Source organism: Diabrotica virgifera, chromosome 9 (genome assembly GCF_917563875.1).
Source record: "Diabrotica virgifera virgifera chromosome 9, PGI_DIABVI_V3a".
NCBI lineage: Eukaryota > Metazoa > Arthropoda > Insecta > Coleoptera > Chrysomelidae > Diabrotica > Diabrotica virgifera.
Genome location: NC_065451.1, coordinates 135,887,021 through 135,913,876, shown reverse-complemented (window position 1 = coordinate 135,913,876; position 26,856 = coordinate 135,887,021). Strand labels below are relative to the sequence as shown.

General features: G+C 32.1%; 1 protein-coding gene and 1 long non-coding RNA gene across 2 annotated transcripts in view; one reads left to right on the top strand and one right to left on the bottom strand.

Annotated features, from left to right (window-relative positions):
• Positions 1-21,652, bottom strand: part of LOC126892229 (uncharacterized) — a 75,256-nt gene extending 53,604 nt beyond the window's left edge. The window contains exon 1 of the long non-coding RNA XR_007700734.1: positions 20,363-21,652. This is a non-coding gene — a long non-coding RNA (uncharacterized LOC126892229). The remainder of the gene's footprint in view (positions 1-20,362) is intronic.
• On the top strand, positions 16,985-18,320 carry LOC126892228 (uncharacterized). The gene is made up of 2 exons (XM_050661729.1): positions 16,985-17,440; positions 18,047-18,320. Exons 1-2 carry the CDS (start codon positions 17,295-17,297, stop codon positions 18,279-18,281), a joined length of 381 nt encoding a protein of 126 aa, XP_050517686.1. The 5' UTR covers positions 16,985-17,294; the 3' UTR covers positions 18,282-18,320.
• Positions 21,653-26,856: the final 5,204 nt, after the last annotated feature.

Sequence of the window (26,856 nt, the reverse complement as noted above, 5' to 3'; positions counted from 1 at the left end):
TTTTTTTACCTGATCAAGTACCATTTGAAAAAATATTATTAATGCTTAGTGATGCCGCCTCATATATGATGAAAGCTGCATCCAATCTTAAAATCTTTTTCCCTAATTTAATTCACTGTACATGTTTGGCGCACGGCCTAAACAGAGTTGCAGAGAAAGTTAGAATTGAATTTCCCAATGTAAACACCTTAATAAATAATGTAAAAAAAGTATTTCTGAAAGCACCACTACGTGTACAGGTATATAGGGAGATGCTTCCCGATATTCCTTTACCACCAGAACCAGTATTAACCAGATGGGGAACTTGGCTTAAAAGTGCTATATTTTTATCTGAACACTACGACGACATCAAAAGCGTTATTTCAAGTTTTGATCCGACTTGTACCGCTATTGATAACTGTCAAAATATTTTTAAAGAAAAGTCTATTAAAAATCAATTGTTGTATATAAAATCGAATTTCGATATCATTGAAAGTTCAATTACAAAATTAGAGGCTCAAAATTTATGTCTTCACAATAGTATGTCTATTGTTGATTCGGTTAAACAGAAAATAACAAATCTGAATGGGGAAATTGGAGTAAAAATTAAAGATAAACTTGATGACGTTTTAAACAAAAATGAGGGTTTCACTTTATTGCGTTCAATAAATAATATAATCAATTTTGGAAACTTCGATGAAAATATTAATATGGATCCGTCTCTAATAGCAAAGTTTAAATATGCCCCAATTACATCTTGTGACGTTGAGAGATCTTTTTCTGCCTATAAACAAATATTAACAGATAGAAGACATAATATTAGTTTAGAAAATATGAATCAATATATGATTATTTATTGTAACAATAAAAATATGTAAATTTGTTTTATTGTACTCTTTTTATAATATTAGTTTAGAAAATATGAATCAATATTGTAACAATAAAAATATGTACATTTATTTTATTGTACTCTTATTTATCTTGTGGTCAAAATAAAATATTTTGCCGTTTTATTTGTCACAAAACCTGAAGTTAAAAAAATATATTAAGAAATAATAATACAATTTGGTTTAAATTCAAACCTATTTATTTATTTTTATTATTTTTTATTTATTTATGTATTTAACGTAAACCATAAAATTATTCATATAAAAATAAGTGCATATATAAATGCATATTTGCATGTTAATTGTGCATATTCAGCTTGTTTTAAAATGCATATTGCATGCATATTTTAGACATTTTTTAGTGCATATTTTCCAGTCTCTACTTATGACGTACGGGTATGAAACTCCATATTATCCTATTCCCAGACCGCTAGAATATACATGTAAAATTTCATAAAAATCTGTTCAGTCGTTTTTGAGTTATAAATGGTGTAACTAACACAACCTCGACTTTCTTTTATATATATAGATGTAAAATATTTAAATGGCTATTAAAAAATAACGGTCTGAGATAAAAAATTGAAAATTTAGGATTGTATGTATCTTTTGCTTCTACATCTCATAAAAATAGTAAAAAACGGTTTTTCCAAAAATTAAAAAAATATATCAGGGGGGGCAACACCCCTTATGACGTACGGGTATGAAACTCCATATTATCCTATTCCCAGACCGCTAGAATATACATGTAAAATTTCATAAAAATCTGTTCAGTCGTTCTCGAGTTATAAATGGTGTAACTAACACAACCTCGACTTTTATATATATAGATGTAAAATATTTAAATGGCTATTAAAAAATAACGGTCTGAGATAAAAAATTGAAAATTTAGGATTGTATGTATCTTTTGCTTCTACATCTCATAAAAATAGTAAAAAACGGTTTTTCCAAAAATTAAAAAAATATATCAGGGGGGGCAACACCCCTTATGACGTACGGGTATGAAACTCCATATTATCCTATTCCCAGACCGCTAGAATATACATGTAAAATTTCATAAAAATCTGTTCAGTCGTTCTCGAGTTATAAATGGTGTAACTAACACAACCTCGACTTTCTTTTATATATATAGATGTAAAATATTTAAATGGCTATTAAAAAATAACGGTCTGAGATAAAAAATTGAAAATTTAGGATTGTATGTATCTTTTGCTTCTACATCTCATAAAAATAGTAAAAAACGGTTTTTCCAAAAAATTAAAAAAATATATCAGGGGGGGCAACACCCCTTATGACGTACGGGTATGAAACTCCATATTATCCTATTCCCTGACCGCTAGAATATACATGTAAAATTTCATAAAAATCTGTTCAGTCGTTCTCGAGTTATAAATGGTGTAACTAACACAACCTCGACTTTCTTTTATATATATAGAGATGTAAAATATTTAAATGGCTATTAAAAAATAACGGTCTGAGATAAAAAATTGAAAATTTAGGATTGTATGTATCTTTTGCTTCTACATCTCATAAAAATAGTAAAAAACGGTTTTTCCAAAAATTAAAAAAATATATCAAGGGGGGCAACACCCCTTATGACGTACGGGTATGAAACTCCATATTATCCTATTCCCAGACCGCTAGAATATACATGTAAAATTTCATAAAAATCTGTTCAGTCGTTCTCGAGTTATAAATGGTGTAACTAACACAACCTCGACTTTCTTTTATATATATAGATGTAAAATATTTAAATGGCTATTAAAAAATAACGGTCCGAGATAAAAAATTGAAAATTTAGGATTGTATGTATCTTTTGCTTCTACATCTCATAAAAATAGTAAAAAACGGTTTTTCCAAAAATTAAAAAAATATATCAGGGGGGGCAACACCCCTTATGACGTACGGGTATGAAACTCCATATTATCCTATTCCCAGACCGCTAGAATATACATGTAAAATTTCATAAAAATCTGTTCAGTCGTTTTTGAGTTATAAATGGTGTAACTAACACAACCTCGACTTTCTTTTATATATATAGATGTAAAATATTTAAATGGCTATTAAAAAATAACGGTCTGAGATAAAAAATTGAAAATTTAGGATTGTATGTATCTTTTGCTTCTACATCTCATAAAAATAGTAAAAAACGGTTTTTCCAAAAATTAAAAAAATATATCAGGGGGGGCAACACCCCTTATGACGTACGGGTATGAAACTCCATATTATCCTATTCCCAGACCGCTAGAATATACATGTAAAATTTCATAAAAATCTGTTCAGTCGTTCTCGAGTTATAAATGGTGTAACTAACACAACCTCGACTTTCTTTTATATATATAGATGTAAAATATTTAAATGGCTATTAAAAAATAACGGTCTGAGATAAAAAATTGAAAATTTAGGATTGTATGTATCTTTTGCTTCTACATCTCATAAAAATAGTAAAAAACGGTTTTTCCAAAAAATTAAAAAAATATATCAGGGGGGGCAACACCCCTTATGACGTACGGGTATGAAACTCCATATTATCCTATTCCCAGACCGCTAGAATATACATGTAAAATTTCATAAAAATCTGTTCAGTCGTTCTCGAGTTATAAATGGTGTAACTAACACAACCTCGACTTTCTTTTATATATATAGAGATGTAAAATATTTAAATGGCTATTAAAAAATAACGGTCTGAGATAAAAAATTGAAAATTTAGGATTGTATGTATCTTTTGCTTCTACATCTCATAAAAATAGTAAAAAACGGTTTTTCCAAAAATTAAAAAAATATATCAAGGGGGGCAACACCCCTTATGACGTACGGGTATGAAACTCCATATTATCCTATTCCCAGACCGCTAGAATATACATGTAAAATTTCATAAAAATCTGTTCAGTCGTTCTCGAGTTATAAATGGTGTAACTAACACAACCTCGACTTTCTTTTATATATATAGATGTAAAATATTTAAATGGCTATTAAAAAATAACGGTCCGAGATAAAAAATTGAAAATTTAGGATTGTATGTATCTTTTGCTTCTACATCTCATAAAAATAGTAAAAAACGGTTTTTCCAAAAATTAAAAAAATATATCAGGGGGGGCAACACCCCTTATGACGTACGGGTATGAAACTCCATATTATCCTATTCCCAGACCGCTAGAATATACATGTAAAATTTCATAAAAATCTGTTCAGTCGTTTTTGAGTTATAAATGGTGTAACTAACACAACCTCGACTTTCTTTTATATATATAGATTATGATTTTTTGACATATATGTTATACTAGTGACGTCATCCATCTGAGTGTGATGACGTAATCCATGATTTTTTTAAATAAGAATAAAGTTCGTCTGCTAGCTCATTTGAAAGGTTATTCAATGCTCTATTCAGCAATTTAAACATTTTTTGCATATTTCATTTTTGAATATGAAGATTCGCACAAGTATGATCAAGCAAACAACGTGAAAAGCAAGTAAGCGCAACTTATAGTTATTCGGTGTTAATTTCCAGAATTCTCATTATTGATTTGCGTCTCTTTTTTCTTTAAAAATTGCCTCCAGATTTGTATCATCTTTAAAATCAATTAGTTCATCTGACAACTTTGCGCTATTAAATCCCAATGCCGCAAATTGTGTAGTAGCGGCTACTTCTAAGTGCCGGGGATTTTCCACGAATAGAAGATATTTCCTAATTTTTCGCAAATCATTAAATCTTTCCTGAAATTCATCGCTCAAGAAAACTAAGTAATTAGAAATAGTAGTAAAGTTTTCTGGAGATACATCAATTCCATCTTGTTGACTTTTTACCGATGTCGAAAAGTTATACAGATTTTTTATATTAATTTCCTCGATATACCTACATCTTTAGCTTGTCCTTGAAAGCAAATACTTTATTCTTTAACTGCGAAATAATTTTATGTTTACCTTTTAATTTGTAAACGACGTAAAGTTCGCCAAGTTTTCCTGGTATGTCGCAAATAAATGCTAAAAGCCACCACCAACTATCTTACTCAAGATCAAAATAATTTGATCGTTTACAGAGCCCTTAAGTTAGCCTTCGGGCCACATAAAAAACTCAAGAGGGCCGCATGCGGCCCGCGGGCCGCAGGTTGAGTATCACTGACTTAGAGCTACTGTTCTTCAACAGGCATGCAAACGAGCCGTATCCATCCTTGAGTGTCAAGTTGTTCTCTTGCATCTCTTGCTAGCCATTTCTATTCAGCTTGCCTCTGTCTATTCATAATTCTACTTCTATCCCTTTTAATATTCCCTTCCACTTTCCTCCACTAATACTACCGTAAAGTAGTATTTTTCCTACTGCGGCTTCTCAACGTAGAAGCCACTTCACTCTCTTCTTTACATCCCATCTCTCTACATTCTTGTCCCATTAGCAAACCACTAGTGACTTCTTGTTTTTTCCTTACTTCTGTTGGAATATATCTTTCTTTTTACTTTCACTCCAACAGAAGTTTTCTTTATATTATTACATTTTTTCCGCCATTATGGCTCCAAAAGTTCGTCGACCGAACCGACTTCCAGCACACTTAACAGCCAAGTAAAGGACGATCGCCTTGTCAAATTTTCAGAACATGCAACAATATTTCTCGCTACCAACTCACGAAACTCACAGCAGTTTTAAGCGTTTTGGGGTATGGCGTCATACAAGTCAACCAGTGATACCACACATAATTAGGTGTGGCATCGTCGCAAGAAATTTTAAATATGAATATAATAATCAGAAATGGTAAATTACGCGAAAATTAGGGAATTTAATTAAGAGATCACGAGAAAATAATTATAAAAATAATTAAAGCACTAAAAATGATATTACAACGGGTGGACCGTTACATGTAACACACTTAATAGTTTGGACATAGAACTATAAACTATATAATATTATGTGGGTACTCATATAGACTTTAAACAAGCTTTTGATAGTGTGAAAAGAAACATAATGCTAGAAGACCTTCATAATCTAGGCATACCCAGATTATTAGGAACGAACAGTGGACCTTATACAGCCAATAATATAAAAAAAGGAGATAAAAGAGAATGCCCGAATTACAGGCCAATACAAAGTTCGTTCTGGTATAATCGACAATGGATTGTTAGAATACTCCGAAAATATAATTGGTGTTTATCAAGATGGAATCAGACCAAATAGAGCCATTACAGATAATATATTCATACTAAGAATGATATAAGAAAAAGCTTAGGAATACGACATAGAACTATAAACTATAACCGTTGATTGATAAATACGGAAAGATACGAAACCCTATGCATTATTTTGTTGTCTTTAAAACCTGCCCGTATAGTGGCGCGCCTAGCTTAAATTTGTTGGAACTAGCCTTAGAGGGAAGTGTAAAATTCTCCCTACTCAAGGAACTAGCCAAGAACACGCGGTTATTTCACGTGGCCCGTATTCAAAATTTTAACGCAGCAGTCACTATCATATTAATCTGTATTATTTTTTTTTGTTTTTGTTTCTGCAAAAATGTTGAAAATATAAATTGACTATAGAGTTTTTTTCACTACTGTTGACCTCACAAGTAAATACTCTTCGAGTTATTTGCGAGTGAATATATTCATTTCTCAAAAAATAGTACGTTTTTAGACGGATTTTCGCAAATAACTAAAAAAGGAAGTATTTCACCAAAAAAACATTCATAGCAAAAATACAGCTTATCAAAAAGTGAAAAAAATGTTTTATATAAATATGACATATTATGAAGTCGTAGACCCAGTAAAAGCAGAGTTGTAGCTAATGAAAAGTAGGTTCTTATTATTTGTCAAATTCAAAATTGAATATTTCTACATGAAATAACCAAAAAATTAAGAACTTTTCGGGGAAAACTCATCATAACTTTTTTAAAAAGTTTAAAATAAGCTTTATTTTTTTGAGTTTCTAGTATCAGAAGTAAACAAGTTGCGCACAAAATAAAGTTGATCCTTTTTTTTTGTAAAAAATATCTAAAAATCACCTCCTAATTAGCATCTCAAATGAAATTAATCAGTAGCGCTTCATAAGTTACTTTACGTATGTATGCTTATTATAGAGGATCTGTAAGTTTCATCGGTTCATAGTGCTTATTTTTGAAACGCTGTAGTTAAAGGGGCTTCAATGAGTCACTAATCACGAGTATATGCAAATTCGGAACAGCCATATCTTAACCAATTTTTGTATTACAGAAAAACAAAATATTCAGAAAACCAAAACCTTTAAACTTTGGGATATTTCGTATCACAAGTTATTTAAAAACAAGGCATTTTTTTCAAAATAAAAAAAATACTGTAAAACTAAATTTACAGATCATGTGTATTATAAACAATACATAAGTAAAGTCACTTGTGAAGCGGTAACAATAATTTGATTTTATTCGTCTTGAGGGGCCAAACGAAAAACACAAACTACTTTTTTTCTTTTTAAATCGTGTGCTGTTGTGATTTATCGCAAATTTATAGCATCTCTTTCGAAATAAAAATTTTATGCAAGTTCCCTTTTAGAGGGTGATTTTCACGCTTTTTTAAAACTATTTTTACAAAAAAGGACCAACTTTATTTTCAGCGTAACGTGCTTACTTTATGCTAGAAACATTTTTAAAAACAAAAACAAAGCTTTTTAAACACTTTAAAAAAGTTGCGATGAGTTAGCAAATTTATAGCATCTCTTTCGAAATAAAAATGTTATGCAAGTTCCCTTTTAGAGGGTGATTTTCACGCTTTTTTAAAACTATCTTTTACAAAAAAGGACTAACTTTATTTTCAGCGTAACGTGCTTACTTTAATGCTAGAAACTTTTTTAAAAACAAAAACAAAGCTTTTTTTAAAGAAATGTGCTTTATTGTTTGGTTATTTCACGTTGAAATATTCGATTTGGAATTTGACGAATAAGAACTTACTTTTTTAGCTACAACTCTGCTTCTACTGAGTATAAAGATTTTATACAGACATTTTTTTTAAATTTTTTATAAAGTATATTTTTATTGAATACCTTTTTCGATAAAATACTTACTTATTGTGTTATTTGCGTAAAACCGTCTAAAAACGTGTATTTTTTTGTTAAAAAACGAACATATTCACTCTCAAATAACTCGAAAAGTATTAGCTTAGTCAAAAAACTCAATGGAATAAAACTTGCTACAATTAATCAGTTTATCCACTTGATAGATACTAGATAGTATTAGACTTATTGATATTATAGCTACCTAGCCTTATACAAAGTGGATTTAGAAAGTCCACATCTACATTAGACAACCTAGTGGATATTGAATCTGTAATTCATGGGTAATTTGGATGTGATAAAGTATGTTTGGCTTATGGCTATCTTTTATTATATTGTATAACGCGTGCCATTTGGGGATTAGATATAAGAATTCTATTAAGTTGGTCAATTCCAGGAAACATAAAATTTATTAGTAATTTCCTGTATAGACGAAACTTATTCGAATAGATAACGTCCTTTTAGACTCAAAAATCCAATTAAACGACATTCCTCAATGGTCTACTCGTTCCACTTTTCCTTATTGCAATCAATGACATCGCTAAATCACTTAACCCACTAGTCATTTAGAAATTAGAGAATTGGTCAAACACTACTGGCCTAGAATTTTCTCCCACTAAAACGAAAACAATAATCTTCAGTAAAACTCCAAAGAAGCACATTATACTACCAAAAATCTACCTAAAGAATTTCTTCTTCAATTGTCATTCCATCTTTTCCTTGGGCATCCTATACTTCTTCGGCCTAACAGTGACTTGTCCCTGGCTATTCTTATTATCCTTGATTCAGACATCCTGCTTATGTGTTGATTCCACTCTTCTTTTCTATTCTTTACCCAGGTATTTATATTGTCTACCCCACATATGCATCTGATTTCCTCACTTCTTGCCCTGTCCCGTAGTCCTTTTCCAGCAATCCTTCTTCTTCTTCTTGTAGTGCCTATCCGTTTCGGATGTTGGCGACCATCATGGCAATCTGCACTTTGCACACTGCTGCTCTGAAAAGATTTGTAGTGGTTGTATTGAACCACGTTCGTAGATTTTTCAGCCAGGAAATCCTTCGCCTTCCTGGTCCTCGCTTTCCCTCTACTTTTCCCTGCAAGACCAGTTGCAGCAGTCCATATCTCTCACTGTTCCTCATGATGTGACCGAGGTATTCGATTTTGGCTGTTTTTATTTTGATTAACAGCTCTTTTTCTTTTTTCATTCTCAGCAAAACACCCTCATTAGTAATGTGGTCGGTATAAGATATCTTCAGGATTCGACGATAAAGCCACATCTCAAAAGCCTCAATTTTCTTGCAGGTGGCGTCTGTGAGAGTCCACGACTCAACTCCGTACAACAGTATAGGAAATATATAACATCGTAGTAATCTGACTTTTATGGGTATCGACAAATCATGACATTTGAACAACTTTGCCATTTTTTGAAATGCAGATCTTGCTTTCTCTATCCTACATTTGATTTCTATAGAATGGTCCCAATTTTCATTGACGTTCGTACCAAGGTAGGTGTATGTTTTTACTCTTTCTATTTGTTGACCATTCACACTGATTCGTCCAAATTGCTGTTCATTCTTAGAAATCATCATACATTTGGTTTTCTTAGTGTTTAGTGAAAGTCCGTATCTCTGACTGACTTCTGCGATTCTGCTCATTAACTCCTGTAGGGCTTCAGAACTGTCAGCGAATACCACAGTGTCGTCTGCGTATCTTATGTTATTGATACATTCTCCGTTAATTCTAATTCCGGCTTCAACATCATCCAATGCTTCTTGGAAGATTTCCTCAGAGTAGATGTTAAACAGCAGTGGGGATAGTATACATCCCTGACGGACCCCACGTTTGATTTTGATATCGTCGGATTCTCCTGCCTCTGTCCGGATAGATGATGTTTGATTCCAGTATAGATTGCTGATAATCCTTAAATCACAGGTGTTTATTCCAATATTGGTTAATATCTCCATCAGCTTGTCGTGCTTTACTGTATCGAACGCTTTATGGTAATCAATGAAACATGCATAAATATCGCAATTCACGTCTCTACATCGTTGAAATAGCACTTGTATACTAAATAGAGCCTCTCTTGTACCCACTGCATTTCGAAAACCAAACTGTGTTCGGCTGATTTTTTCTTCGCACAGTCTATATATCCTTTGATGTATAATTTTTAGAAATAGCTTTAAAATATGGCTCATTAAGCTGATGGTTCGGAAATCACTGCAGGATACGGACTTTGTTTTCTTTGGTAAAGCAACAAACGTCGACTTCAACCATGCTTTTGGTATTACTCCGCTTAAATATATGTCGTTAAATATTTTGGTTAGGCGTTGAGTACCGTCGGTGTCAAATAGTTTTATGAGTTCAGCATATGCATTGTCAGGTCCAGAAGCTTTGCCATCTTTTAGTTGTGATATTGCTCTTTCCACTTCACCTGATGTGATTGGTAAGTGGTCATCACATATGTAGGATGGAGGTTGTTCGGATCTAGTATCATCAAAAAGTTCCTGTATGTATTTTGTCCATATGCAGATTTCTTGATTTCTGTCTGTGATGATATTCCCCTGTTGGTCTCGCAATTTGCTAGCTGTGTTGGATTTCTGAAGACCAGCTGCTTGTTTCACCTTTTTATGCATGTTAAACGTATCATGTTTTTGCTCTAACGACTCTATCTCTTCACACTGTGATTTTAACCAATTTTCTTTGGCCTTTCTTATTTCAGTTCTTATTTGTCTCTGAATCGTGTTGTACATTATTTTGTTGTTTTTTGATTTTCTTCTTTCTTCCATAAGTTGTAGTATATTGTCGTTCATCCAACTTTTTCTCATCTCTTTCTTTTCTATTAGATGTTCTTCTCTGATGTTGTTAAAGGTTTCACATATATTTTGGAGTGATTCTTCGGCATTATATGTTTGCTCCATATTAATTAGCTTCTCTGAAAGAATCTGTGCGACTGTCTCTTTTGTTTTCTTATCTTTTAGTATTCTCATATCGCACTTTTTGTTGCTGTTCTTTTTTGCAACCTTCTTGAATCTAAACCTAAATTTACCAACAACAGGAACATGATCTGATGATACGTCAGCACCGGGGTAACCCTTAACCGATAGGCATCCATTACGGAATCTCTTGTTCACCATTATGTAGTCAATTTGATTCCGTATTACGTTTCCTGGTTGATCTTGCGGGGAGACCCAGGTGTACAAGCGTCTTGGTGGTAGTTTGAAGAATGTGTTTAGTATTGTAAATTCTTCTTCTTCTACAAACAGTTTTAATCTGTCTCCCCTTTCATTTCTCTGTCCTAGACCAAAATCACCTATGAATTCACCGCTTCTCCCTTTACCAATTTTCGCATTGAAGTCACCCATAATGATAGTTATATCTTCTTTTTTAAGTCGTTTAAGTGACTTTATCAACAACTCATAGAATTGCTCTAGATCTTCTTCTGGTTTATCGCTCGTGGGGGCATACACTTGTAATATATTTAATTTGACGGGGCTAGTATTCAGTTGGATTATTATTAATCTTTCAGAAATAGGTATAACATTTGTAACATATTGACGTAATTGGGGAGACACGATTATTCCAACCCCATATATATGTTGACCATCGTCATTTCCTGAGTGGTATACCATATGGTTGTCAACAATACAAGCACCACTATTTGGCCACCTCATTTCGCTTATGCCCATTATACCGATTCCGAGTCTGGTCATTTCTTGAATGGTATTATGAATTTTTCCAGCCTGATACATTGTCTTCACATTCCAGGTACATATTTTAATAATCAACTCTGCTGTTCTTAGAGACACTTTTCCAATTCTGTCACAGGGGTTTCGCTGGGTTACGACCTGAGAGGCCCTGTGGTCTAAAGGTGGATCACCTCCCCTGCCGAATCTTGGCTTCCGTATTCCATGATTAGTAACTATTTCCACTTTAGTTGGATTTGCCATGATAGCTTTTCTAGAGATGTCATCAGGAACCTTTAATGCAGTGGTTTCTCGTTGCCTTCTGCATTCTGATGCCGCTTGACCACTTTCTTGGTTCTTCCGCCTTTGAGACCAGTTTCCCAGTCTCAGGACAACAGAGTGCCCTTCCATTTACCAGCTCGTCCGCCCGAAGCCGTTGGCCAGTAAATGGTGGATTGCTTATCCCGGCAAACACTCGGACGTCAGAGCCTCGTTAGTTGTCTAGCAGGATGTACCAGATGACCGTGATCTAGATCACCATCACAATCCTTCTTAAAATCTTCATTTTGTTGGTATCCAGACATCTTTGTATTTTGCTTGCATCTGGTCTTGTTTCGGCAGTGTAAGTCATAACTGGTCTACTAACTTCAGTCAAATGACTTATATATTCGGTCCTTTGATTCCACTCTAAGTTATTTGTTTTTCCAAATTGTGTCGTTTAGGCATCGGGCCGTTCTACTGGCATTAATTATTAGTCTTTAACCTCTTCTTCGATATTATTGTCGGCTGATAGATTAATTCCCAGGTATTTACTTTTATTGTCTAAGTCCAATTGGCATCTTATTGGTTCTTTGGATATTACTAAGCTTTTTGTTTTTGGGCTGATATTTTCATATTCATTCCTTTTGCGTTAATGTTGAATTCGTGCAGTAATCTTTGTAGGTCGTCTTCGCACTCTGCTACTAACACGGTGTCATCAGCGTAACAGAGTATTTTTATCTCTTTATCGCCCATTTTTTACCCTCTTTTTTCTTCACTTGTTTTATCATTGCATCCAGCGTTATGTTAAACAGTAGAGGGCTTAGTGAATATCCTTGCTTGATTCCTGTGTTTGCTTCTATATGGGTTCTGTTATTATTCCATTGACTTCATTTCTATTTTATTTCGTACATAAAGGTTTTCTATCAGTTTTATAATATCCAGTGGTAAATTTTTGTCATATAGTAGGTGTATCACGTCTTTTAATTGTATTCTATCAAACGCTTTCTCTAGATATATAAAACAGAAAAACCCTCGCTTGTTATACTCTAATGATTTCTCCGCTATTTGTTTTATCACAAAAACTGCATCGTTATGATCTTCCCCTTCTAAATCCTTGTTGTTCAACCGATATATTTATGCACGCCATTATTTTCTTCATCAGTATTTTTGTTGGGAGTTTCAGTATAGTGCTCCGTAAATTAATCCCTCTATAATTACTGGGGTCTGCCCTATCACTTTTCTTAAATAACGCTATCATCTGAGTGGTACTCCATTCTTCTGGAATTCTTCCTGTATTTATTATTTTACTTATCAGGATATTCAGTTCTTTGTGAAGTCTCTCTCCTCCGTATTTTAAAAGTTCATTAGCTATTCCATCTTTCCCTGGTGCTTTTCGATTTTTCATCTGTTTTAAGGCGTTCGTTATCTTCCTCTTTAATTTCTGTTTGCTCATCCGATTCTAATCCTGGTTTCCCAGTTCTTCATGATTAGCTGTTTGATACAGGTTTTCTAGGTAAGTTGTCCATGTATTTGTATCAATATGTTTTACTTCTACTATCAATTCCTTCATCTCTGCTGTTTGACCTCTTATCATTTTCCACATTTCCTTTTGCATCCCGTATAAGTCGTGCTCCATCTCTTTTGAAAATGCTTACCAATGTTCTGTTTTCTTCCTTCTTTTATACTATTGAGTTTAACTCATTTCAAACTCTTTTATATTCTTCACATATGTTTGTCTCGTTCTTTTGAATTTGTATTCTAGCTAAATTTTCTTTTTTCTTGGCATTTTATTTTTATTTCTTCACAGATCCATGGGGTGTTCTCCTTTTCTTTCGTATATGTTTACTTATCTTACGTTCTCCAAATGCGTCCGTTGCTGCCATTTTGATATTATCTCTAATCTTCCTCCAAATTTCTTCTATGTCTTCATCTGGTGTTATGTAGTTTTCGTTCAGTACTTTTTGCAGTCTTCTCTGGTATAGATCTCGTGTTGACAAGTCTTGTAGCTGTTTTACCTTTATTCTTGTCTCACATTCAATAGGGTCTTTTTTCCTGTTTTTTTTTTTTGTAGATGTATTCTGATTTTTCCAAGTACTAGGTTGTGATCACTTCCGATATTAGCTGCACTTAAACATCTTATGTCTAGTACTTGAGAATGATGGATGTTTCTGTTTGTCAATATATAATCAATATCGGATCTGTGTGCTCTTGTATTTTTGAATGTATATTTTTCTTGATCTTTGTGTCTGAAGAACGTATTGTTTATTCGAAATTCGTTCTGAGAGCAAAAGTTAATAAGTAGTTCCTAAAGAGTTTACAATAAATTATTCATAATTGATTAACTTCTTGGGAATAAAACTGGATAATCAATCGTCTATCTTGGTAAGACAATCGAAATGAGATCTAACCAGGGAGAAATAAAGAGATTTAATAGCTGAGATGTTTGTAAAGTCTCTAGTGGTTCTTTTTATAAAGCCAAGCATCTTCATAGACTTCTGTATTGTACTGTAAATGTGTGATTTATAGCTAAGGGCGGAGTCAAGGATCACACCTAGATCCCTAGTTTCAGAGGCAGAATGTAAGGTCAGATTATTTATACTATATTCGAAGATGATTGGATGATGAGTTCGGTGGAAACGAAGAATATGGCATTTGGATGCATTCAAACACATACCATTTTGCATACACCAGTTAGATAGGCGATCAATATCACCTTGTAGACTAAGTGAATCAGCCTCAGATGTGATTATTTTAAAACATTTTAAATCATCAGCGAATAACAAAGTTTCACTTACTTGGAAACAGGGTATTAGATCATTGATAAATATATTAAACAACAGAGGTCCCAAGTGTGATCCCTGTGGTACACCTGAGTTAACAGAGATGGTATGAGAATAGTGATGATTAACCCTGACAATTTGCGATCTTTGCGTAAGATATTGCTCGTATATTTCTCTATTATACCTAATTATACCTAATATTTATATACCTTTTCATCGGACAAACTATGGTATGCATTCGCCCATTGAGCGAACACTAAAAATTATAAACGAGAATAACTTGGAAATGTTTGGTGTCTCCTTGGCTGGTTTTAAGAATCGGATTAAAAGAGCTTGACAGGTACTTTTTGTTTATTTGAACTGATTTGTGTAATAGATGTAATATGTGTAATGGATAACTATTAATATTTCGTTTTTGTTTAATAAGTATGTAATTAAGATTTATTTTACTCTAGTTTAGTAGATATTACAGAGATTGATTTTATACTGTATGTGTTGTAATGGGGGTAATCCCGTAAATAAATAAATAAATAAATAAATAATTCGCCAGTTGTTATTTTCCCTTATTGGGCCCAGTATCCTATGTAATACTTTTCTTTCAAACACATCTAATGCATTGGCAGATTTCTGTGTCACCACCCATGTTTCGCAGCCATAACTTACTATGGGACTGATTATTGTTTTATATACCCGGAGTTTTGTTTTCCGGTGTACGTCTCGCGATTTGAATATGTGGCCCATCGCGAAATAGGCTTTATTTGCCAGCACAAGCCTTCTATTTATTTCCGGTTCTTCTTCATTGCTTGCAACCAGATCCATTAGTAGGTACGTGAATCTATTCACATGTTCTATATCGTCAATAAAGTGTTGTTGCGCCTGTCTGTTTGATCTGGTTTGTATGAGTAGTTTTGTTTTATTTGTGTTTATTGCTAGCCCTACTGCTTCTGCACTCTGTTTCAACTGAAGTTAATGACGGTCCTCACAAAACTAGCCTTCAGTCCGGATGCCGACAGCGGTCCACCTTTTGGTGACCTCTGCTCTACTGTATGTATCAAGAAAAACAAAAATCAGAATTTATAAGACTGTTATCAGACCTACAGTAACATACGAAACATGGAAGAGAAAAATGTAAAGATCAATATATGAAGGTGTGAAAATAGGTCAGTGGAGAAGAACCCATAAAGAATTGGAAAAAATATATAAAGAAATAACAATCAAGACAACGATTAAAACACAGAGAAGATATTTGGGGTCCATCGAGAGAATGGGAAGTAAAAGAATGCCAAAACTGGTACTCTCACGAAGACCAATACAAAAGAGAATGAAAGATAGGCCACAGAAAAGATGGAAGCACAGTGTGTACCAAGACCTAAAGAAAAGTAACATTGAGAGATAGAAAGAACTAGCATGGACAGTAGGAGATGAAGGCAGGTGTCTATAAGAAGACTGAAATATAATTAAATAAAATTTATAAGATTAAAATGAAATGTAATAATTAGAAATGTAAACATTTTAGCCCTATTCCTGTTGAGCTTAATAAATAAAAAAAAAATGAAAAATATCTACTAGCGTCAGTGAAGTTTCATGCTCTATTTCTAATTAAGCTATTTACCATTGGAGAAGATCTTGTATTACCTATTTAAAAAAAATTTCTTTGTCGAATGACACTATCTATAGATAGGTATTAACAATTTTAGTGCAACTTATTACAAGAGTTAAAGAAAGCCCAAAATTTTCAATTCAGTTGGACAAAACAACTGATATTACTAAATTCTTTCAGTTGTTCGTATATGTCAGGTACATTTATAAAGAAAGAATTGTTATTTTGTCGTCTTATGAAAACCATATTACAAGGAAAGACATATTGTAAAGTTGATGAATTTTTATAAAACTGAAGGTTCAGAATGGAAAAATTAGTGTGGAATATGAACAGATTGTGCAAAAGTGAAGACAGGCAAAAATATTAGTTTTCAATCATTTTTTAAGCTAGGGACTATCATCATAGAACTTTTCACTCACTGCTTTATTCACAGAGAGGGCCTTGCAGCAAAAAATTGGCACAAGAATTGAAGAATGTGCTTCAAGATGCTGTTGATTATAAATTTTATTAATGCCTGGTTGCACCAACAGATATTAAGCTTAAGACATACCTAAGCTTAACTGTAAATCCTTATGCTGGTGCCACACTAGCGTCTAATGCCGTTAAGGATAATTATCGCATTATTTGACATATTTCTAATCCAAATATGATAATTAAGGTTATTAGATGCTAGTGTCGCCCCAGTACTAAAGCATAAGTTGAGCTTAGCTAAACTGGAGCTCGAGAAAGAGAACTGTTGGTGCAACCAGGCATAAGAACCATGGGAAGGATACGGATAAGGATACGAATTCCAACCACACAACTTCATCTTTATTGTTAGACTCGGACAAACATAAGTTTGGGAATATGATTCAAAACTCGATGATGCGCAGTGGTTCTTGTTTACTAGCGTTACCATGGAAACGGCCAGTTTGCTGATCGCCAGTGTCGTAGTTAGAAGTGCATTACGTATCGCAGAGAGTGTTTAACTTATTGGTTTGATCGTGTTGGATATTTTATTAATAGTTTTTAGCTTAGTGTTTGGTATATTAGTAGTAGTAATTAGTGTATTCAGACATTTAGTGTATCTCTAGTGCGTTAAGTTAAGTCATTAGTTATTTAACAATATGCGTCATAAAAAGATAGGAATCAAAGGGCTGGGATTGAATAGCCAAGTAAAGGCAATCATTTATAATGTTACTACATTTATGGAACAAGAGGCAGCACATTTCAAAACAACCGAAAACCTGTTAATACCTTTAAGTAAATTGACGTAAGTATTGTTAATGACATTTTATTTTCTTGATATTGAAGTTACTATTATTCTTACTTTCTTATTATAATTGTATTTATGAAGTTTCATCAGATTCTTCTTCTTCTTCTTTAGCCCATTTCTATCCACCTTTGGACATAGGCTTTCCCCAAATCTTTCAATATCTGTCTGTCCTTGGCTGCGCTTTTCCAGTGAGTTCCTGCAGCTGCGTCCACGGTCTCCTGTTTTGTATTTCAGCATTCCATCTTTTATCTTCCTGTCTCGCATTGTGGCCTGCAAATCTCCACTTTAACCCTGAATATGCTGAGTTACATTTTTTACGTTTGTTTTCTCTCTTATCCATTTGTTTGGTTTTCTGTCTTGAAGTGTTACTCCCAACATGGAATAAAACATGAATTAATACAATAGATATTTTCTGTGAGTCCTTTCTATTTTGTTTATTTTGGCCTTTGTTAATGTCCATGTTTATGAGCCATACGTCCTAACAGGAAGGATGCTCTGATCAAATACACAAGTTTTTAGGCACTGTTTCTTCTTTCACGCCAATCTTTTGAAATTGTTTTCGCAATATTTTCGTTTAGTAACATTTAACATTGGTAATTGTAGGGATAGGATTCTAGCAGCGACGGGTATAAGCAAAAACACCTTAACCAAAATAAGAAAAGAAGGTAGAGACGTAAATAAAAATGGAGCGACTAGTTTATCTTTTAAAAGCCCAAAAAGAAAACGTTGTCGTTCCAAAAAAATTGAATTGAGCAGTGGACAAGTGAAAACCATCAAAAATATTATATACGACTTCTACACCATCGAGAAAAGATCCCCTACAATTAATGGTAAATAGTATAAAAGTTAAAAAATTATTAGTTAATGGGAAATTGATACCTATATTTTTTATGGTAAATAAAATAGAGTAAGTAAAATTATAAAACAATTTTTTGTACCCGTTTAGAACGAAATAAAAGTTTTTTCGTAAACACACTGATATATAGATATATTTTTAACAAAAATGGTAGATAGATACAATTCTTTTACGATTTTATTTACGTATAAAAGAAGATTTACTTTCCAAATATTTTAACGATTTCTAGTTATTTAAGATATCTATCAAAAACTAAAGAACAAACAAATGGAATTTCCAGGGTCAAAGGAAACATTAAGGAAAACGATAATTGGATTAGGCTTTATTGCTTTAGGTAACATAGTAAAAGTAATTATTCAGCTTAAAAAATAAAATTATATAATGGATAATGTATTTTAAATTGATATTTTGTTGACATCGTTTTAGTTCAACTTTCTACAATTTACGGTTATGAAGAATGTTTTTTCAAAAGTACCAAGTATTTATAATCGATAATTTGTTTAGATTTCGATTTCCGAAAAACTGTAAACAAAAAATAAATCTCTCCAAGGTTACATACGATTCTACATAATTTTTTATTTTTCTCAAATGAATTGTTCTCACGTCTGTATGTTTTGAAACATTTAAAATTTAAACCATCATACTTTTGAAAAGATATTTTTCAAATTATCTCGAACAAATTACAGGTGGAGAAAAACCGAAGATAATAGGAGTGTCCTAATGGAAAGTTATGACGTTCGTTTAAAACGAACATTTTGCTCATTATTTTATAAAATGCAACTGATTATAAGTTTCATAATTATTAAAAACTATGAAAATAAAAAGAAACAAATTCATTCTTCGCTTTAATTAAATATAATTTAGGTACTATTATAATTTACTTATAAAAATTTATTTCAAATCTGCCTGTTTTCGTCCGCCACTGGTAGAAATGGTTTGCTTGTCTGCGCGAAACGCTACGTCGCAATCCCAAACTTATGTTTGTCCGACTCTACATGCAGAAGTAAGATGGTTATCAAAGTTTAACACTAGAAAGTCGGAGGGGCCAATTTGGCCCCTGTTGCGATTTTAAGTTATTGTAGTTTTTTTATTTGAAGCAATAATAATTTCATATTTTATGACTTTTAATATTTTGATACAAAGACTTATTTAACACAAAAAAATATTGTTTACTAAATTTATCACATGGGTTTTCTAACAAATCTACCATAGAAGTCTAAAGGCGCCAAATTGGCCCTGTGTAAGTTATTATCGTTTTCTGGGAAATTCGAGGAGCCTTTCTTTCAAATTCCTGTCGGATGGGTAAAATTATATTTATGTATGTTTATTGTAAATGTTTACCCTTATACTGGTACTGATCATCTACATAATAAAGATAAAATTGTTGATGAACACAAAGATACAATTGTGGGTGTAGAGGACCTTAATACTACAAAAGTAACTTCAAGACGATGGCCTATGTACTATTTTATAATACTCTTGACTTGGAAGCAATAAATACATGGATTATTTATAAAGAAATAACTGGAAGTAGACTCAGTCTTTGTAAGTTTATTCTTCGGCTGTGTGAAGAATCATAATATGGGCCCCATACCTTGCCTCCTGAAATCTGGAACTACCCCTAGCAACACCAGGTCTACCAACAACTATCACTGTTACTATACAAAAACGACAAAAATATCAGTTGAAAATATTTTGTAAAGGAAATCATGCTTCCAATCATTGCCGCGGCTGTAACAAGGCAATGTGTGGCAAATATCAAAAACTGCAAACTGTATGGTGTTCCGAATGTTTTTGATAGGCAGCGAATGTGTTAAACAATGAAAGTAAAAAATAAAATATGATTCTATCGTCTAGAGTAGATTTAATTTCTTTAAACTGAGTTTTAATTGATTAAAGAACGTGGGGCCAAAATGATCCCTTCCGGCTTTCTAGGTAGGTAAGCTAAGCCGGACTTTCTAGTGTTAAGATATATAGTTACTCTAGTTACAATACAAAATAAAGAAAAAAATTAGGAATACGATTAATGCAGTTATAAATAAAGAAATAAGCATATTACTTACATTTCAGTTGTGGAGCATACATTTACATTGAGCCAAGTAAAAATTCAATGGTTTGATTATAGATTCATCTTTTACAGCGAATATTATGTCTGCAGATTTAACATTTATTCATTCGCACTTTAAAACAGCGTATTATCTCTCACCATTACCTACACTCATTACACTTAACACAATGCCGGAGTCACTATTCATTTCATAAGATCATTCTTGCACTTTTGCTGCTGCTGCTACCCAAAAACATGCCAAAAACCAAAAATGGCCGTCTTCCGTCGCGCCCAGTGTTGCCATGATAGTCAAGGAAATTTCACCACATTAGCTACACAAAATATCACCACTTTTCACCACAGTTAAAAATGGCGGCAAATTTGAAATATTGTTGACATAATAAAGAAAGAAAGAACTTCAATTTAATACTAAGGACTTCCTCAAACATATTTATTTACCTAAAACTTTATAATTGCCAGGATGCAATTAATTGTGAAATTTTTTTGCGCTGTTTTTCATACAATTTGGTTATATTTTTAGTAACTTTTACTTTTAAGGCTACACTCTGTGTTTTTTAATTATCTGTCAACTTCTGATGACATTGACATATTGATTGACAATCGACATTCTGTCCTGTCATTGTCATCCTCTCAAGTTTGATATTTTTATTTTACCAATATGATTTTAATTTTAATAATAACCAAATAATAACACTTTAGGTAACCTTTAAACCTTTTATATTCTAAGACTTATTTAAGTAGATAACTATGAAAGTATGATAAAATGTTAAATAATCAGTATAAAATGAATATGTTTTTAACCTTTATTTAAGTAACAATTTAACAGTATTATGGTAATTATGAAAAAAAGTCAGCTGAGAAGGAAATGGAGCCACTCTAAATAAAAGCAGGTTAAATCAAATAAGACGTTTTAGAGTTTTTTCTCTGTTAACTGCCGAAGAAATTTCTGTCAGTTTATGCCATTGTTTGCACAGTGTAATCACTTTATTGTGATAAGTTATTTTGCAATTTATTGCAGAAGTTCTTGTGCAATTAACTTCACAATTACTTGCATCCTGTAAAGAGGCTATAGAACAGTTTATTTTTTGATAATTAAATTTAATTTTTTCACCACTTTCCGAAACTTTATAAGCGAAATTCACCACATCACCACAATTTCATCACCTCAGCTGCGATCTTTTCATTTTTCACCACATGTGCTGAAATTTCACCACTGATGGCAACCTTGGTCGCGCCCCGTCGTGTCAGGCGTCAGGATTGGCATCTGTTTGGCCATAGCATAGCCACCTTTACTTTACAAGCCATGAAGAGAAAAAGGCAACGTCGCAATTGATGACGTCCGTAGTCTGACTTTCGGACTACCGCTTTCGAAACTACGATTTTAAAGTACAAATTCTGGTAAAATTTATAGTATTTTTTGAGTCGAACAAGAAAATATTATTAATTGGAAGTTTGTACAAAATAATATTAAAAGTAATTCCTTGTAAGTAACGTTTATTATACAAAAAAAAACCAATAACAAGAATATAAACGGGATTCATTTTTTTCGAATCCTAAGAAAACTAATAAGTATTTTTCAAAAATTTAAACGCAGAGTGAAAGGTTACGTTAGGACCAAGGACCCAAAGTCCCTGAAAACTTCTATGTTTATTTTAATAAGTTACAGGGGTGAAAAACTAAGAAAATTTAGTGTGATTTTTAGTTTCAAGTATGTCATTAAAAAAAACTTTCTATTTATTCTAAGGGATTTTTGGCCCTCGGTAATAAAGTAATGTTTTATTCTGCGTTTAAGTTCTTCAAAAATACTTATTAGTTTTTTCAGAATTCGAAAAAAATGATTACCTTTAAAATACAGGCGTCAAAATTTTTCATTTGGTTCCTTTCCCCTTAAAGTTTGTCGCACTTATTTAGAAACACCCTGAATTGATAAAGAACGAATCTAGTTGTTAAAGATAAGCGAATTAATCCAAAAAACAGAATATTCAGAAAACCGGAGTCTATAGTTGGGTTTTAATTTCAGTATTTTATAAATGCCCTGTACACCATAAAAATTTAACTATTTAGCAACAATATTATTACAGCGGTATTGTTAAAGAATTAGGCTATAACATATTATAAAAATCACTTAAATCTGCCAACAGGTTTAGGAAATATGAGACATTAAAAATGACAAAATTTTTAAGTGGACGGATTTCTATATGCACGCAAGTTTATATAAAAATATATTATATTGAACTAAAATCATCTTAATAACATACCTTTTAATGTTCTTTATAATTTGGAGCACGAAATATTGTAAAATATTTCAGTTTCTCTGTAAATAAAGTGAAAATTATTTAAAAACAAATGAGAACTGTCAGAATTAATCGGTCTACCAATAGATGTTGCCAAGTTTCAACTTCATGGCTTGTTAAGTAAAGATGGCTATGGCCATAGAATAGAATATCTCGGGAAATATTAAACTAAATTAAATTATGAAAACGGCATTCGAAAATCAGCGGCAGGACGCTTCTTTTAAAAGAAAAAATGTTTAATTATTACGAGTAGTTCCGGAGATACAGTCGGTCAAAGTTGACCGAAATTTACGGCAAAGATATAAAAAATAGGATCATAATTTTCAAACCATCACCTTTTTGTTTTTGTCCTCTTTCTCCACACCAATTTTCATATCTTTAAAATACTTATAACATATATTATTATAATAAAAACTATCGATAATACGTGTGAAAATTGCCAAAAATAGCAAAATTCCAATCAAAAATTAGGTTGGAGAAAATGTAACCCTCAAAGTTCAAAATCGGTATATGTTAAAAAATGCATTTTCTCGGCTTCCCATAGAGCAATTTCCTTCATTCTTTCTTTGTTCCCTAATAACTCGAGTAGAGCCATCGAAATAACGCATTATTAAATGTCAAACTTGCTTTTGTTTTGTTATAATAGATTAATTTATTTATAAGAAGAGAAAACTACATGTTTTTTCCAGTTGTAGGCTTTTTTTAGATAAACTTACTACAAGTGTCCCTTTTAAAGGTAAAAACATAAATATCCTCATTTGAAAGCAGTATAATTATTTAAACAATTTTTATTTAAACAAATTAAAATTTTGTGTTATAATAAATAAATAAATTTATTATAACAAAATAAAAGCAAGTTTGACATTTAATAATGCGTTAGATCGATGGCTCTACTCGAGTTACTTATGAACAAAAAAAGAATGAAGGAAATTGCTTCATGGGAAGCCGAGAAAATGCATTTTTTTAACGTATACCGATTTTGAACTTTCAATGTTACATTTTCTCCAACCTAATTTTTGATTCGAATTTTGCTATTTTTGGCAATTTTCACACGTATTATCGATAGTTTTTATTATAATAATATATGTTACGAGTATTTTAAGGATATAAAAATTGGTGTGGAGAAAGAGGACAAAAATAAAAAGGTGATGGTTTAAAAATTATGATCCTATTGTTTATATCTTTGTCGTAAATTCCGGTCAACTTTGACCGATTGTATCTCAGGAACTGCTCATCATAATTAAACGTTTTTTCTTTTAAAAGAAGCGTCCTGTCGCTATTTTTCGAATACCGTTTTTACAATTTAATTTAGTTTAATATTTCCCGAGATATTCTATTTGTTTATAAGCCAAAAAATTCTTTATAATTTTAAGATATTCCTGAGGCCGCTTAAATAGTCCAATTTCAGTTCTGTAAAGTACATTAGATAGGTATAGTGCCTTTTTATGAAAAAATTATAGTTATTCTTATGCACCATAATTATTGTCGTTATTATAGCGACAGTAAATTTTTAGTTAACAATTCAATTGTTGCTAAACTGTTTATTCAATTTCCATCGGCTTCTGGAATTATAATCTATACAAAAAGGGCTTTTACATTACCAAGTTATTTAATTATTGATTAACAATTACTTATCTAAAATTTTAGTTGGAAATTAAAGATTTTGTTGGAAAAACCCGCCTTTTCCGGGGAAAGTTTTCGTCGAAGTGAATCGGGAAAAGCACGTCTCTATGCAGAATTTAATTACGGTGAATTTTTATTTGGGTGTTTTTGGTGTAAAATTAAAATCTTTGGAGTTATAGAGGAAAAATTGGAAAAAACACGATTTTCGGGCGCCATTTTGTTTATAAAAAAGTAGCACACTATCTGCGGACTTTGCATACCTATATTATTAATATATACCATCATAAGATTCGATTCCAGCAATAAAATTGCTGGTAAATAACTTTTCCCAAAAATGGTCTATTCTCCGATAATCAGCTTAGACTAATAGAAGTTTTTAGGGACTTTGGGCCCTCAGTCCTAACGTAATCTTTCACTCTGCGTTTAAATTTTTGAAAAATACTTATTAGTTTTCTTAGGATTCGAAAGAAATGAATCCTGTTTATATTCTTTTTATTGGTTTTTTTTTTTGTACAATAAACGTTACTTACAAGGAATTACTTTTAATATTATTTTGTACAAACTTCTATTTAATAATATTTTCTTGTTCGACTCAAAAAATACTATTAATTTTACTAGAATTTGTACTTTAAAATCCTAGTTTCGAAAGCGGTAGTCCGAAAGTCAGACTACCGACGTCATCAATTGCGACGTTGCCTTTTTCTCTTCATGGCTTGTTAAGTAAAGGTGGCTGTGCCACAGCGAACCACAGCCACAACAGCACAGCTGTGCCATAGCCACCTTTACTTAACAAGCCATGAAGTTGAAACTTGGCAACATCTATTGGTAGACCGATTAATTCTGACAGTTCTCATTTGTTTTTAAATAATTTTCACTGTATTTACAGATAAACTGAAATATTTTACAATATTTCGTGCTCCAAATTATAAAGAACATTAAAAGGTATGTTATTAAGATGATTTTAGTTCAATATAATATATTTTTATATAAACTTGCGTGCATATAGAAATCCGTCCACTTAAAAATTTTGTCATTTTTAATGTCTTATATTTCCTAAACTTGTTGGCAGATTTAAGTGATCTTTTTAATATGTTATAGCCTAATTCTTCAACAATACCGCTGTAATAATATTGTTGCTAACCAGTTAAATTTTTATGGTGTACAGGGCATTTATAAAATACTGAAATTAAAACCCCACTATAGACTCCGGTTTTCTTAACATTGTGTTTTTTTTATTAATACGCTTGTTTAACAACTAGATTTGTTCTTTATCAATTCAGGGTGTTTCTAAATAAGTGCGACAAACTTTAAGGGGAAATATACAAAATGCAAAATTTTGACGTCTGTATTTTAAATGTAATCATGTTTTTCGAATTCTGAGAAAACTAATAAGTATTTTTGAAAAATTTAAACCCAGAATAAAAGATTACTTTATTACCGAGGGCCAAAACTCCCTTAAAATGAATAAAAAGTTTTTTTTTAATGACATATTTGAAACTAAAAATCACACTAAATTTTCTTAGTTTTTTACCCCTGTAACTTATTAAAATAAACATTGAAGTTTTCAGGGACTTTGGGCCCTCGGTCCTAACGTAATCTTTCACTATGCGTTTAAATTTTTGAAAAATACTTATTAGTTTTCTTAGGATTCGAAAGAAATGAATCCTGTTTATATTCTTTTTATTGGTTTTTTTTTGTACAATAAACGTTACTAACAAGGAATTACTTTTAATATTGTTTTGTACAAACTTCTATTTAATAATATTTTCTTGTTTGACTCAAAAAATACTATTAATTTTACTAGAATTTGTACTTTAAAATCTTAGTTTCGAAAGCGGTAGTCCGAAAGTCAGACTACCGACGTCATCAATTGCGACGTTGCCTTTTTTTCTTCATGGCTTGTTAAGTAAAGTCCACTTTACATCAACAATAAATTGGACAAGAAATTGACCAAGTTATTCAAGGCCAAATTTGACGTGTAAAAGCACACTTTGACATCTAAGTTTGTTCGTTATAAACTTCACGTGAAGAAATTGACGAAAAAGAAAATTGTTCTATTTTTTCATTTATTTGGCGTGAATTCAGTGTCACCAACCTGTGTCCATTTGGCGGGAAGTGGAAGTAGAGCTGTAGAGCTTTTTGTTTATTATTATTTGTTGAGGTTGAGTCTTTCATGTTCATGACAACATTGACAACCTAAAAATTTTGATTGGAAAATGCATATAAGATAAGGGGGTGGGAAAATGGAAATTAGTGGCTTTTTTGCAGTTCTGTCTGTTAGTTTTGCTCTGGCTGGGTCTCTTTTGTTTAAACAATTATGTAAGTATTATAAAAACGTTTTCAATTTTCTGTATTCTTTAGGAAACGAATTATTTATGCATATTATTACCTGTAAATAGTAGTACCTATTTCCTATTTCTTTTGATTTTTAATTGTAAAGAATAGAAAAATTACCATTCATTTTAATTTTTTAGAATCAGCTGAAAGTGGTCTACAAAAAAACCAGGAAGGAAACGTATTATAGCCTTGTTGTGGCTATGAAAGATACCTATAAAAAGTGTATTGACTAGTT

What these genes read in the sequence shown, in the direction of transcription:
- LOC126892228 (XM_050661729.1), top strand. Translation starts at nt 17,295, where the DNA reads ATGCGTCATAAAAAGATAGGAATCAAAGGGCTGGGATTGAATAGCCAA. An exon ending in ATACCTTTAAGTAAATTGAC is followed by an intron (nt 17,441 to 18,046) that starts GTAAGTATTGTT and finishes TGGTAATTGTAG; the next exon opens with GGATAGGATTCTAGCAGCGA.